The following is a 16,588-nucleotide window of genomic DNA, read 5'->3' as shown; positions in this document are numbered from 1 at the left end:
TTGAGAGAATTTATGACTAAGAGACTGACTCTACAAGAAACACTAAAGGTAGATAGGAAAAGACAGGAGAGAGGGGTCTGGAGAAGAGTGTAGAAATCATGACTATCAGTAAAGGTAAAAAGAGAAAAAATAAGATATGACATATAAAATCCAAAAGACAAAATGGTAGAAGAAAGTACTGCCTGTACAATAATAACATTAAATGTTAATGGATTAAACTCCCCAATCAAAAGACATAGACTGCAGAATGGATTAATAAACAGGATCCATGTATATGCTTTTAACAGGGACTTGCTTTAGAACCAAGGACAAAACCAGATCGAAAGTGAAAGGTTAGAAAAAGATATTTCATGCAAGAACAATCAGAAAAGAGCAGGGGTAGCTATACAAATATTCAGCAAATTAGACTTTATATGTAAAATAATTAAAAGAGCCAAAGATGGACGCCATGTATTAATAAAAGGAAAAATTTCACAAGAAGACATACCAATCATAAATATTTATGCATCAAAGCAGAGTGCTTCAAAATACATGAGGCAAACACAACACTGAAGGGAGATGTAGACACCTCTATAGTAATAGTTGGAGACTTCAGTTCCCTTCTCTGATCAATGGATAGAACATCTAAACAGAGGATCAATAAGGAAACAGAGATTTTGAATAAGACAGTGAATGAACCAGACTTATCTGGTATTTACAGAACATTACACCCCACGACAGCAGTATACATATTTTTCTCAAGCGCTTGTGAATCATTCTTTTTTTTTTTTTTTTTTTTTTTTTTTTTTTTTTTTTTTATTAATTAAAAAAAGAATTAACAAAACAATTAGAAATCATTCCAATCTACATGTACAATCAGTAATTCTTAATAACATCACATAGTTACATATTCATCATTTCTTAGTACATTTGCATCGATTTAGAAAAAGAAATAAAAAGACAACAGAATAAGAATTAAAACAATAATAGAAAGAAGAAAAACAAAAAAAACAAAAACAAAAAACCTATACCTCACATGCAGCTTGTGAATCATTCTTAAGGATAGATCGTATGCTGGATAACAAAGCAAGTCTCAATAAATTTAAAAAGATTAAAATTATACAAAACACTTTCTCAGATCATAATGGAATGAAGTTAGAAATCAATAACAGGCAGAGGGCCAGTCAGAAAATTCACAAATATTTGGAGGCTAAACAACACACTCTAAAACCACCATTGGGTCAAGGAAGAAATTACGGGAGAAATCAGTTAAATACCTCAAGGCAAATGAAAATGAAAGCACAACATATCAAAACTTATGGGATGCCACAAAGGCAATGCTGAGAGGGAAATTTATTTTCCTAAATGCCTATAGTTAAAAAAACAAGAAAAATAAAAAATCGAGAAATTAACTGTTCACTTGGAAGAATTAGAGAAAGAACAGGAAACTAACCCCAAAGCAAACAAAAAGAAAGAAGTAATGAAGATTAGAACAGAAAGAAATTAAATTGAGAATATGAAAACAATAGAGAAAAATGAACAAAACCAGGACTTGGGTCTTTGAGAAAATCAATAAAACCTATCAACATTTAGAGAGAGAGAGAGAGAGAGAGAGAGAGAGAGAGAGAGAGAGAGAGATATCAATGGCAACTATATCCTAATAGACTAGACAACATAGATGAAATGGACAACTTTCTCGAAAGGCACAAACAACCAACACTGATTTGAAAAGAAATCAAAGGACGCCTCAATAGACCACAAGTAAAGAGGTTGAATCAGTCATCAAGAAGCACTCATAAAAACGTCCAGGACCAGATGGCTTCACATGTGAATTCTACCAAACATTCAAGAAAGAATTAGTACCAATTCTGCTGAAACTCTTCAAAAAAATTGAAGAGGAGGGAAAGACACTTAACTCATTCTATGAAGCCAACATCATCCTAATATCAAAAAGAGACAAAGAGAACAGGCCATGGTGGCTCAGCAGGCAGAGATCTTGCCTGCCATGCCGGAGACCTGGGTTTGATTCCCAGTGCCTGCCCATGTGAACAAAAAAAAAAAAGAAAAAAGGAGACAAAGATATTACAAGAAAAGAAAATTACAGACCAGTCTCTTTAATGAATATAGATGCAAATATCCTTAATAAAATACTTGGAAATTGAATTCAGCAGCATATTAAAAGAATTATACACCATGACCAAATGGGATTTATTCCAGGTAAACAACATGATTCAACACAGGAGAATCAATTAATGTAATGCAACATGTGAATAAGTCAAAGTGGAAAAACACACGATCATCTTGATTGGTGCAGAAAAGGCATTTGATGAAGTTCAACACCCTTTCTTGATTAAAACACTTAATAGGATAGCAATAGAAGTAAAGTTCCTCAATATGATAAAGGGAATATATGAAAAACTCACAACTAACATCATCTTTAATGGGGAAAGAAAGTTTTCCCTCTAAGATCAGGAGTAAGACAAGGATGCCCACTGTCACCATTGTTATTCAACATTGTGCTGGAAGTTCTAGCCAGAGCAATTAGACAAGAAAAAGAAATAAAAGATATCCAAATGTTGGAAAGGAAGAAGTAAAGCTCTCACTGCTTGCAGATGACATGATACTGTATGTCAAAAATCCTGAAAAATCTACAACGAATATATAGAGCTAATAAATGAGTACAGTACAGTGGCAGGGTATAAAATCAACACCCAAAAATCAGTAGTGTTATACGCTAGTAATGAGCAATCTGAGGAGGAAATTAAGAAAAAAAATTCTATTTACAATAGCAATGAAAATAAAAAAATATTTAGGAATACAGTTAACTAAGGACACAAAAGACCTATTCACAGAAAACTATAAGAAAATTGCAAAAGAAGTCATGCCAGACCTAAATAAGTGGAAGGGCATACCAGTTTCATGGATTTGGAGTCCCAAATTGATTTATAGAGTCAATGCAATACCAATCAAAATCCCAGCAACTTACTTTGAAGAAAGGGAAAACCAATAGCCAAATTTATTTGGAAGAGCAGGGTGCCCTGGATACTAAAAATGTGTAGAGAAAGAAAAATGAGGGGGCAGGTCTTGCACTACCTGATTTTAAAGCATATTATAAAGCTATAGTGGTCAAAACAGCATGGTACTGGCATAAAGACAGATATACTGTCTAATGGAATCAAATTGAGTGTTCAGAAATAGAGCCTCATGTCTATGAATAATTGATCTTTGATAAGGCAGTTAAGCCAACTCACTGGGACAGAGCAGCCTCTTCAAGAAATAGTGTTTGGAGAACTGGGTATCCATATACAAATGAATGAAACAGGATCCATATCTCACACTCTGAGGTGGATCAGAGACTTAAACATTAGAGCTATGAACATTTTAGAAGAAAATATAGGGACATATCATAGAAATCTTGTGATAGAAGGTAGTTTCCTATGCCTTACACCAAAAGCATGAGCAGTGAAAGTAGAAATAAATGGCATCTTCTCAAAATTAAACACTTTTGCATATCAAAGAACTTTGTCAGGAAAAAGGTGCCCTATGCAATGAGAGACAATATTTGGAAATCACATGTCAGATAAGGGTTTAATATCCAGAATATATAAAGAGATTCTACACCTCAGCAAGAAAAAGACAATACATTTAAAAAAATGAGAAAAGATCTGACAGATGCTTTTCAGTAGAAGAAATGCATATGGGTAAAAGGCAAATCCCATTACTAAGTATATGTTCAGAGGAACTGAAGGCAACGGCACAAATGGACATTTGCACATTGATGTTTATAGCAGCATTATTTGTGATTGCCAAGAGATGTAAATAGCCCAAATGTCCATCAGTTAAAGAGTGGCTGAACAAGCTGTGGTATTTACGTATGATGGGATACTACACAGTTGTAAGACAGAATAAAGTCATGAAGCATGTAACTACATGGATGAACCTTGAAGACATTTTGCTGAGTGAAATTAGGCAAGAACAAAAGGACAAATACTGTATGATTTTCACTAATATGAACTAACATTAATGAGTGAACTTTGAGAATTAAAGTTACGAAAAGAGGCTATCAGGAGATAGAAAGAGGGTAGGGATTGGGCATTTGGTGCTGAACGAATGCAGCATGTGCAACAGGACTGATTGTGAAAATTGAGAAATGGATAGCACAGTACTCCCTGATGGTAGCATAATAATATAAGTACACTGAATGAAGCTGAATGTCAGTATAATTGAAGGAGAAGGGTGGGGTACGTGTATGACACCAGAAGGAAAGATAGAGAATAAGGACTGAGACAGTATAACATAGGAATGCCTAGAGTGGACAGTGATGGTAACTAAATGTACAAATATAAGAATGTTTTTGCATGAGGTAGAACAAATGAATGTCAACATTGCAAAGTGTTGAAAATGGGATGGTGTTCTAGTTTACTAGCTACCAGAATGCGATATACCAGAACTGGAATGGCTTTTAAAAAGGGAAATTTAGTAAGTTGCTAGTTCACAGTTCTAAGGCCCTGGAAATGTCCAAAAGCAGATCTATAGAAATGTCTGCTCTAAGGCATCCGGGGAAAGATACCTTGGTTCAAGTAGGCCAGTGAAGTTCAGGGTTTCTTTCTCCAGTAGAAATGCATGTGGCAAACAGGGTGAAGTCTACTAGCTTCCTCTCTAGGCCCCTTGCTTCATGAAGTACTCTGGCGGCCTGCTCCTTCTTCATTTCCAAAGTTCACTGGGTGCTGGACTCTGTGGTTCCCTCGTCATTCTGTCGTGGCTCTGCAGTTTTCTCCTCACTCTCCAAAGAAAATCTCTCCAAAATGTCTCCTTTTATAGGATTCTAAGACCTACATAGAATGGGTGGAGACACTACTCCATCTAAGCAAGTTTAATACCCACAATTGATCGAGCCACATCTCAGTGGTGATAACATAATCAAGTTTCCAACCTATAGTACTGAATAGGGACTAGAAGAAACCATTACTCTCACAAGATTGATTAGGAGTAAAACATGGCTTTTCTAGGGTACATAAATCCTTTCAAACTGGCACAGATGGTATATGGGAAGAAATACAATCAATGAAAGCTAGGGTTTATTGTCAATAGTAAGCATTGTAATATGCTTCCACTGAATGTAACAAAGGCATTGTACCAAGACTAAATGTCAATGAGTGAGGGATAAGGAGGAAGGGTATGGGATTCTTTGTGGAAGAAAAGTGGATGTCTTCATATAGATTATGATGGCGAAGCCATGGCTATATGATTATACTAGAAACTGTTGATTTTTTTTTTTTTTTTACTTAAGTTGGATAATAAAACTTTAAAAATGAACAGTGAGAAACAAGTACTGGAGGAAATGTGGAGAAAGAGATATACCTATTCCCTGTTGATATGGTAGCACAGTGGTGCGGTCTCTCTGGAGGGCAGTGTGGTGGTTCCACAGGAGGCTAGGGGTAGGGATGCCATACAGTCCTGCAACCCTGTTGCTAGATTTCTACATAGAGGAGCTGAGGGTGGTGATTCAAATGGACATTTGCCCCCTGGTGTTTATGATGGTAGTGTTCACTATTCGCAATGGATGGAGGTGGCCTAAGGGTACAACGACTGAAGAATGGAAGGGGGAGCTGTAGTGAATACATACATCGGACTACTGAGTGACTGAAGGAATGAAATTGTGAGGCAAGCAACTAGGTGAATGAACTTTGAGGACAGTATGTTGAATGAAATGTCAGAAACAAAAGACAAGTATTATCGTGCCTCACTCATACGGACTAACTATAATATACAAACTTGAAGAATTGAAGTTTACAGCATGGGTTACCAGGTTGGGGCCTATTGTAAAGGGTCCTAGACTGTAAGGTCTTTCAGCACCCACTTCTGTTCTGGAGTTGTGTTATTTCTAAATTCTGAGATTCTGAACTATTTTTGTGTAACCTGGTTGTTCCCTGAAACTTTGGGTATTGATGTAACACCTGAGTCTCCGAGTTAGAGCTCTGAAGCTTTGAAAGCTAGCATTACCCCATACAACAACTGTTAAAAAAATGAAAAAGTGATCAGATTTTGACAATAGATATGAATTAAGCTGATTTGGATGGGAATAAGGTAAGTCAGAATACAAGGTAAATGATGTTATGGTTCATATTTTACAACTTCAGCTTCTGTGTGAGACCAAAGGAAGTGATATTTATTGGGGGCAAAATTTATATTGTGAGTTGCACACTATCTAATTTAACTTGTATGATCAGTTAACTCCATAATTACATGGAATCTTGAATTGGGAGTGAGATCTTTTGGTCTGGACAGGTTAGTGTGATACTCGATAATTTGGGTAGAGAATAAAGAAGTATTTGCAAAGTGCCCTTGGGGAACTGGGAGGAATGGAGGAAATACTAAACTTTCCCATCTGAGGAATTCTTGATGTTCTTGCAAGCAGTGGGGACAACCTATTCAGTAGACTGAACCCTTGATCTTGGGATTTGCCCCTATGAAACTTATTCCTGCAAAGAAGAAGCTAAGCCAACTTATAATTATGCCCAAGAGTCCCCCCAGAGAACCTCTATTATTCCTCAGATGTGGTCTCTCTCTAAACCGGCTCAGCAGTTGAAAGCAGTGCCCTCCCCGCTACGTGGCACATGACTCCTAGGAGTATAAATCTTCCTGGCAAGGTGGGACAGGACTCCCAGTGGTGAGCCAGGACCTGACTTCATGGGATTGAGAAAGTCTTCTTGACCAAAAGTGGGGAGATAAAAATGAGACAAAATGAAGTTTCAGTGGCTGAGAGATTTTAAAGAGTTGATTGGTTATCCTAGAAGTTATCCTTATGTATTATATAGATTTCCCTTTTTAATTTATGGTGTATTGTAGTGGGTAGAGGAAAGTACCTGAAGCTGTTGAACTGTGTTCCAGTAGCCTTGATTTTTGAAGACTACTGTATTACTATATAGCTTTTATAATGTGACCGTGTGATTGTAAAAACCTTGTATCTGATGCTCCCTTTATCCAGAGTATGGACAGATGAAAAAAAAAGGGGGAATAAATAAATAAATAATAGGTGGGAATAAGGGGTCAAAATATTGGATAGATTGCAATACTACTGGTCAGTGAGAGGGAAATGTAAAGGGTATTGGGTATATGAGTTTTTTCTTTTGTCTTTTTATTTCTTTTTCTGGAGTGATACAGATATTCTAAAAATGATCACGGTGATGAATATACAACTGTAATGATATTGTGAGCCACTGATTATATACTTTGGATGGATTGTATGTGTGTGAAGGTATCTTGAAAATATTAAAAAAAAAGTTTGTAGGAGGAAAGATGAAAAGGAAATTTGTGAAAATGTTAATGATGGTTACCTCTAGATGATGGATTTTGGGGTCATTTTAAGTTTTTTTATACTCTTTGGTATCTTCCACCTGTTCAGTACTTAGCAGATGGCTCTTTTACTGTCCCCACCCCCCACATGCCTAGGTATGGTAGGTTGAACAGTGATGCGTGTCCTAGGACTGAGTGACAGACACCGTCCCTTCTCTCCACAGAGCCTGTGTTCTGGTTCTACGCGAAGGAGGTCCTGAACAGGCACGAGCTGCAGCGCTTCTACTCCCTGCGTCAGATCACCTCGGACGTGGGCCGAGGTCGTGCCTGGCTGCGCTGCGCCCTCAACGAACATTCTCTGGAACGCTACCTACACATGCTCTTGGCCGACCGTGGCAGGCTCAGGTATCTGGGCCAGACTGGAGCTCTGGGAAGCCATATAACAATGTGATTATGATTATAGAATCTGGAGTCAGACTACCTGGATTTGCATCCCAGTCCTTCCATCCAGGGCCAGTGAGTTCCCCCTATGAATTCAGTTTGTTCTGCCATGCTGTGGGACAGTGGTAGGAGTGTAAATAAGAGAATGTTTATAAAGTGCAACATACCTGCCTGTAGAAAACACTCAGTATGTGTTTATGGTGATTATTATTAAAGCATAGAGTATGGAGAGAACTGATGTCTTAGGATACAGCCTGCTCTTCACTTCTGTGGAATTTTGAGTTCCTTTGTGATTCAAAACTTCTTTCTCTTTAGATGTTGGGTATTTATGCCAGTTTCATATTCTTTCTTTCCTAAGTTATTTCTAGTTGTTTCTGGTTTTGGTGGTTAATCAATCCCAAACTGACTGAGGGAAAAAAAGAGGAATTTTAAAAAGAGAAAAGAAATCTGTTGTTGTTATGGGAAAAAAAGCCACACTGTGTTATGTTTTCTCTTTTTCTTGATCATGAACATAATGTTTGCTGTGTCAGTCAGTATAGGCCAGGGCATGCTGTAATAAGAAGTAACATGAAAACCTCAATTTTTTGTCTCAATCAAGTTACTTCTTGCTTGTGCTATATGTCTACCAAGGGAGAGCAGGGTGTTTCTCATTTTAGGGACCTAGGCTGATGTGCTCTCTATCTCTGCACTTTCATGATTGCCAAGATTGAACTAAGCTCTGGCTTTAAAGCTTCTGCCTGCAGTGACACCTTACTTCCACTCATTTTCATCGCCAATGCTAGTCATATGGTTATACCCAGTTCTTCAAGATGGGAAGGAAGGCATAACTGTCCCACAGCGAGGTGGGGAGGGCACTGAATGTGAAGCAGTGATAGTATGGTCAACAATGGTCACTTCAAAAATATTTGTAAGTGCTGTTAGAGCTCACTGGGGGGAAACTTAAATAACCCATAGTTTACACAGAGATAACTTTGCTAATATGTTATATATTTCTTTCTTGTCATTTACCCTAAAATCATGATGTTTATGATCTCTTTCTTCCTCCCCACCCCCCGGCTGTGGCTGAGAATGGTGGACTAGATGCATTGTTTTATGTCCCCTGATGATATAAAGGGCCCAGGATTAATATGACTCTGGTCCCTTGAATAACTTGCCCATCAAAAGTGCCCAGATCCAAGATACTATCTCCTACTTGCTAGAATGGTTTCTGTTAAAAAATAAAAAACAAAAGCAAGTGTTGGAGAAAAGGTGGATAAATAGAAACACTCATTCATTGTTGGTGATGATGTGAAATGGTGCAGTTGTTTTGGAAAATAGTTTGGTAGTTTTGATTATAGAATTACCATATGAGTCTGCAATCCCACTTTTGGGTATATATCCCAAAAGATTGAAAGCAGGGACTCAAACTGATATCTGCACACTAATTATTTATTGAGACATTATTCACAATTGTCAAAATATGGAAGCAACCCAAATGTTCATCAACTGATGATGGATAAACACAATGTAGTATAGACACAATGGGATATTATTCAACTGTAAAAAGGAGTTTAAGTCTGATACATGTGAACACATGGATGAACCTTGAAGGCATCATGTTGAGTGAAATGTCATGCACGAAGAACAAATATTATATGATCTCACTGATATGAAATAATTAGAATAAGCAAACTCATGTTAGAATCTAGAATGTAGGTTACCAGGGAGTAGAGTGAGGATAGGAAATAGGGAGTTTTAGTTTCCTTGGCTGCTCAAGCAAATACCATGAAATGTCCAGGTTAGACAATGTAAATTTATTTGTTCATGGTTTTGAGGTTACGAAAAAAGTTCAAATCATGGTATCATCAAGGTGATGCTTTTTCCCCAAAGGCTGTGCATTCTGGGGCTGGCTGCTTATGTTCCTTTGGTCCTTAGCTTGTCACATGGCATGGCACATGGCAGTGTCTCCTCATCTCTTCCTTCTGCTTTGGGCTCTGTTGATGTTCAACTTTCAGCTTCCTGTGGCTTTTTCTCTCTCTGTCTGAATTTCATTCTCTTTTAAAGAACTCCAGTAATAAGATTAAGACCCATCCTTATTGAGGTGGGCCACACCTTTCTGAGGTAACCTCATCAATAAGGCCTACTTAAAATGGGTTCATACCCACAAAATGGACTAAGTTTAAGGACATGTTTTTCTGGGATACTTAACACCTTCAAACCACCACAGGTGTTAAGGCTTAAAATGCACAGGGTTCCTATTTGGAATGATAGATACGCTTTGGTAATGGATGGTGGTGATGGTAGGACCAACACTGTGAACGTAATTAACAGCATTGAAATGTATATCTGAATATGGTTTCAAGGGGAAATTTTAGGTTATATATATATGATAATAATGATAGACGCGCTTTGGTAATGGATGGTGGTGATGGTAGGACCAACACTGTGAACGTAATTAACAGCATTGAAATGTATATCTGAATATGGTTTCAAGGGGAAATTTTAGGTTATATATATATGATAATAATGATAGACGCGCTTTGGTAATGGATGATGGTGATGGTAGGACCAACACTGTGAACGTAATTAACAGTATTGATATGTATATCTGAATATGGTTTCAAGGGGAAATTTTAGGTTATATATATGATAATAGAATAAAAATTTTTAAAAAGTCCCTGAAGTTGCACTATACAAATGGCAAAACTTAAGATAAATCATGGACTATAGTTGTAGGCATATTTTTATAATTGTACTATTATCAGTGGTAACTAATGTTCCACACCAATGCCAGGTGTTTATAATAGGGGGTGTTTTGGATTCCTGTTTTATGCATGATTATTCTGTAAATTCGCAACTTCTCTATTCAAAAAAAAAAAAGAAATGCCCAGATCCTCAATAGGGAAATTTCATTCAATTCAATAATTAAATGAATTTTATCAGTACCTCATGCACTGCAGTGATTTCATATCTTGTCATGCATGCCCTGGCTCAGCTCACCCCTTATGCTTCTCCTTCTGCTTGTGATCACCCCACTATCAGGAAGGTGTTGGCTTTTCTGGGACTGTACACTAAGGCTCTTAAAATTACCCTTGAAGTTCTCCCACTGAAGATGTACATTGTGCTAACTGGGATGCCTTGTCCAGTTTTCCCCTTGTTCACTTAACATTGGTGTAGTAAGACGCCTGTGGTCTGAAATGGGAGGGATGGGGAAACGGGCCGACCAGTGATGTTACCCTGTGTGCTCAGGATCTAAGTTGGGAGGCCGAGAAACTCTGTACTTCCTGTGTATCAGCCAGCTTTGCTTAAGGGCATGCTCATATTTCTTGAAATGAGTTTTTGTGATGCTCTTTCCAGCAGATCATTTGCAAGTGGTTTCATATCCAGTATTAAAGTTGAATGTAATGATTGGCAGTTGAAGTAAATTTGGCAGTTAAAAATCACTATTGAATTTGCCTTACTTCCTAGCTACTTACCTAACTTGATGTGAGAATATCAAATTCATTTGTGATGACTCCACGTGAAACTGGCTTAGATGCCTACAGAATCACAATTTTGGAAATGAGAGGTATACTTGAAATGCCAGATTGAACGTGTGGTTTGTGCTTCCACTGACGCTTTGCTAGGTGACTTTATTGAAAATGTTCATTTCTTAATTTTTCCAATAAATCCCTAAACTACGAGTCCCTCATGCTGACTTTCCTTTAATGAAATTGAGTTTTGAGTCTGTTAATTTAGAGTTCCGTGACCTGGAAAGGAAATTATGGGTCAAAGGTACTTGGTTGTTGTGGCTTAACAGGGAGTCATATAAAGAACTGGAACTTGGACTTGGGGCACCTGCTTCTGAGCCTGGCTGTCCCATTTCTTGGCTGGGTGATCCTGTAGGCTTCTCCAACTACTTCCTCCTCCTGCTGTTCAGATTTGTGGGGCCTTTTTATCCTCTATAGCTTGGGCTTTCAGTTACACCTCAAGGAGGCATTATATGTAAATGCCCTCGTCATTGGAGCCAGGAAGCTCTATAATTTCTTTCTGATATTGTCTCTTTTCTCATTAACCGATTCAGGGGAGATTTCTTGGTCTATTTCTTAGAGGCATCACATTAGTGAATGTCACCTCTCTGATGGTCCCCTGTTACTTTGATGTTTCAAAAATATTGCATTTACATATCATACCTATTTCAGTACTCTAAAGTTAGAGTCTCAGGGGACCAATGAGGAAGTCCATAGGATACATGTGTTCAGTCCTTTGTTTATAACCAGAAGCTTCACCCCATCAGAGACCTCAGACATAATGTCCAGTCTGGGATGCCACATACAGATTTTCCAGGAAACCAAGTATTGAATTGTCTGGCTAACGAACTCACAGAACCACCATTGAGAGATTTTCCACTTTCTCTTTGAATTTGCAGCACTTTCTATGAAGATGGGTCTTTCATGATGGATGAAGAAAGGTCTAGCATGCTTCCCACCATGGCAGCTGGTAAGCCTGGCCAAAGCCAGGAGTGATGGATTGTATGAAGCTTGGCAAACAGAGGAGACACCCTGGAAGTGAATTTAAAACTCCAAGCAATGCTTTGATTTTACCCTGTTGCTCGCTGGCCTAGAGGTCACTTGTTGCCCTTCTTGGAGGGGAACTGGGCTTTGACTGTACTTATCTAGTACTGGATAACCAGGTAGAGAAAGTATGTGGTTGAGGGTTTTGGGTTGTGGTTTTATAGGTGCAGTGTAAAGAGCTGGGAAATTGGAGGCAGGAGTCCTGCTTTTGAGTCTTGGCTCTGCCCTTGCTGGTGGGGGACCTTGGACAGAGCTTGCAAGCTTCGGTAAATTTACTTTCCTTTTTTGTTAGATGGGAGTCCTGACATCTCAGCAGTTGCCTTTATAGGCTTGTGAGGGAATCATATATGATCAAGAGTGATGGAAAGCCTTAGATGGATGTTACTTGGAGAGTTGTTAAATTGTTTATCATTTGATGCTCACCGAAGGGTGAGAGATGGAAATAACCTAACAAAAATGGGCACTTTGCCCCTTTCTCCCAAATCTTTTGTTGCCTTTTTCTTTTTTGCTGATAGTTTACAGTGAGCCCCACATATTGAGAGTTGTGTGTGTCTTGTCCATTGATGAGAAAAAGTCGGGTATTACCATTATATCCTCTGTAAATCATAGGATACCAGTGCAAGTTTTGCGTAAAGTAATACTAATGATATTGACACTCATTTTTTGATCAGTCTTAGTGTCTTTGGTGGGTTATCATCTTTAACACAACCCCGTGAGAGAGGTGCTATTGCTCCATTTTGCAGATAAGGAAAATGAAGCTCAGAGAGGTGATAAGTTGTTTGGTCCGAGGTCTCATAGATAGTATATGGCGATGTTAGAATTCAGCCCAGTCAGTCTAACCCCAGAACTTGTGCCTTAACCTCCTCCTGGTTGATTTCTTATTTGTATCTGTCTTCATCGCAGATAGGGAAAGGCATTTCTATTTGGAAAGATGCAGCTCCATTATAGCTGGTACCTCTTGACCCTGGTTTAGTGGAAGGTTCTTTATAAACGTTTAAGATGAATGTGTATGGTTTGTGTACTATGTCTGCTGCTTGTTATGTCAAAGGAGTGACTCTCTTCATTAGCAAACACTCCAGATTATCCCTCCTTATGGCAGGTCTGAACTCCATTCTCTTTGCAATTAATATTGACAACAAGGATTTAAATGGGCAGAGTAAGTTTGCTCCTACTGTGTCGGACCTCTTAAAGGAATCAACGCAGAATGTGACCTCCTTGCTGAAGGAATCCACACAAGGAATGAGCAGTCTTCTCAGGGAGATCACAGCATCCTCTCCTGTCTCCATCCTCATCAAATCTGAACAGGAGACCGACCCTCTGCCTGTTGTATCCAAGAATGTCAGTGCTGGTGAGTGAGAATGGGACCATGAAGTAGAACAGAGAAAAGTCACTTTATTGTAGGCTAATGGCTGTGGTGGATATATCTTGGTAACTAACTTGAGAATGTCCCACTTCTGAAAGTGCCAAGGGGAATGAAATATGATGTCTTTGTATTTTCAGTGAATGCTTGTATTTATTTATTTTTACTTAATCTTACTTTCTCCAAAAGGGATCTGAAAGCCTTATCTGGATGGGGAGAAGATAATAGGGTAGAAAAGCAAATAGCTAAATCATAGCAAACTGTGAAAGTGAGGGAGTGATGGTTATATGACGCTAGATGAAGATGGATCTCTGTTAATTTATCCCTTCATCTATTCATCTGTCCATTCATTTATTACGTTCCGCGTGCTAAGCACTGAACTAAGTGAATAAGACAGAATGCCATCATTTAGCCTACATTCTTCTTTGAGTTGGGTGGGGTAGGCATCTTAAAGACTAATTAGAATGAGTTGTCCTTATGATAAGTGGATGAAAGCCAAGCATTGTATGCTATGGAGAATGTATCCTATTGGGCTGCCTCCAATGGGGAGTGACATTTAATTGAGGAATGAGGGAAGGAAGGAGTTGGCCAGCTTTGACTCTCTGCTATGGGGAGACAAATGAAAACTGGCTCAGTTGAAATTAATTTTGTGAGAAATTTATAAAACCCCTTGAGATGTATGTAATATCCAGAATGTTGCTCCAAGAAGATTGGAAAATTTGGGTTTAGTTACTTAGTCCTAGCATACCCAAATCTCTTAAAGAAGCCAATAATCATAGTCATTCATTCCTTTTAAGTTATTAATTATGGTGAAAACTCAGAATCTCATCAATCCAGCTAGGGGCTTGGTACCCACCCATTGACTTTATCTATCTTCCCTCTCGTTCTTTTCACTTCATTTTAATTTTTAAAAATATTTTTATTGAGAAATCTTCACACACGTACAGCCCAACCATATTATACAATTCGTGGCTCAGAATATCATCACGTAGTTGTGTATTCATGACTATGATCATTTTTAGAACATTTGGATCACTCCAGAAAAAGAAATAAATATAAAAAAGACAAAACTCACACACCCATACCCTTTACCCCTCCCACTCATTGACCATCAGTATTTCAATCTACCCAGTTTTTTTTACCCTTTATCCCCCCATTATTTACTTTTTATCCTTATTTATTTATTTATTTTACTCATCTGTCCATACTCTGGATAAAAGGAGCATCAGACACAAGGTTTTCACAATCACACAATCAATATTGTTTTAAAACTATATAGTTATACAGTCATCTTCATGAATCAAGGCTCCTGGAGCACAGTTCAACAGTTTCAGGTACTTCCCTCCAGCTTCTCCAATATGCCATAAACTAAAAAGGAATATCTATATAATGTGTAAGAATAACCTCCAGAATAACCTCTTGACTCTGAAATCTCTCATACACTGAAATTTCATTTCATCTCATTTTTTTCTTCCCCTTTTGTTCAAGGGGGTTTTCCTCAATCCCATGATGCTGGGTCCCAGCTCATCTCTGGGAGTCAGGTTCCATGTTGCCAGGGAGATTTGTACCCCTGGGAGTCATGTCCTATGTAGCGGGAGGGCAGTGAGTTCACCTGCCAAGTTGGCTTAGAGAGATTTCCCTCTCATTCTTGAGCAGAGACCCCCATTGGAATAATGTAAGAAACATAATTGTCAGGGGCTTTGTGTATCAAAGATACTGGAATTTGTGTACACAGAAGAGTAGTCTTACTGTCCATTTTTGGAACTCTGCTTTTGAAATTGTCTCAGTGCTGTGGTATGCTGGCAAAGCATCACCATGTCAAAATTGGTCTAAATGGATTAGCTTTTTGGAGATGGCTCAGATAGTCTTACTCAAGTTGATGACTTTTCATGATGATGCATGAAAAAATTGGCTCATCTCAGCGCTGATCTCTAAGACGCTCTTGGTTTCTGTTTCCTTTACCCTTTGCTTTGTTAAAAGTCTACTCTAAAATGTAATGGCTTAAAACAACCACGATTTATTATCTCTATGATTCTATGGATTGGCTGGGTGATTCTTGGACTGGTTTCACTTGAGCTCATTCATGAGCCTGCATTAGGCTGATGACTTTTTAGCTGAAAGATCCAAAATGGCTTCACTTGTGTGTCTGGAATTGGTTTTGGCTTTTAGCTGAACACCTCATTTTCTCTACACGTGGTGGCTCATCCTTCAAGAAACTAGGCTGGCTTTCTTACCAGGTGCTCTCAGGGCAGCTTTCCAAGAGAGTGAAGGCAGAAGCTGTAAGACCCCTTTAAGGCCTAGGTCTTGGAACTCAACACGCCGCTATTTCTGCTACGGTAACCTGGCAGATCAAAGTGGCTGCTTAGGAAGAATAATCACAACGTATGCTTTATGGTGCATTTGTTTAAATTGGAAGCAGAGGCCCACATCTATTTTGCTCAGTCTTCTGTAGACAAACTTTTTTCAAGGGTTTAAAAAAATCTGAGTTTATCTTATGGTTTATTTCTCAATAGACTAAAAGGTTTTTCAACAATCTAGAGGCAAAATGGCTTGATCATCCCTTTATCTGGCTTACTTTTTCCTGCACCTTATCTTTTCTTTTGCCAGATACCAAAAGTAAAAGGGAGCGAAAGAAGAAAAAGAAGGTGACCAACATTATCTCCTTTGATGAGGAGGACGAACAGAACTCTGGTGACATTTTTAAGAAGATGCCTGGGACTGGGGAGAGCTCGGAGGAGAACTCTGACCGCTCCTCGGTCAACATCATGTCAGCCTTTGAAAGCCCATTTGGGCCAAATTCCAATGGGAGTCAGAGCAGCAACTCCTGGAAAATTGATTCTCTATCTTTGAACGGGGAGTTTGGGTACCAGAAGCTTGATGTGAAAAGCATTGATGATGAAGATGTGGATGAAAATGAGGACGGTGTATACCAGAACAGACCAGGAAGAAAATGCATTGGCCACACGGAGTCGCCTGAGAA

The 16,588-nt window shown here is 38.5% G+C and overlaps 1 protein-coding gene across 6 annotated transcripts in view; it reads left to right on the top strand.

Moving 5' to 3' along the window:
* The window catches only part of SNX29 (sorting nexin 29), a 669,987-nt gene that overhangs the window by 85,438 nt on the left and 567,961 nt on the right, over positions 1-16,588 (top strand). For 5 of the 6 annotated variants that reach the window (XM_077141767.1, XM_077141762.1, XM_077141768.1 and 2 more), the window contains 4 exons: positions 7,500-7,680; positions 12,104-12,174; positions 13,348-13,596; positions 16,216-16,588. In XM_077141767.1, coding sequence (XP_076997882.1) covers positions 7,652-7,680; positions 12,104-12,174; positions 13,348-13,596; positions 16,216-16,588 — 722 coding nt within the window. In that variant the 5' untranslated portion in view covers positions 7,500-7,651. The other variant, XM_077141766.1, reaches the window with a different exon arrangement.

Source organism: Tamandua tetradactyla, chromosome 23 (genome assembly GCF_023851605.1).
Source record: "Tamandua tetradactyla isolate mTamTet1 chromosome 23, mTamTet1.pri, whole genome shotgun sequence".
In the NCBI taxonomy this organism is placed as follows: Eukaryota; Metazoa; Chordata; class Mammalia; order Pilosa; family Myrmecophagidae; genus Tamandua; species Tamandua tetradactyla.
The sequence above is the reverse complement of the archived record's forward strand: the minus strand, read 5'-3'. Positions and strand labels throughout refer to the sequence as shown.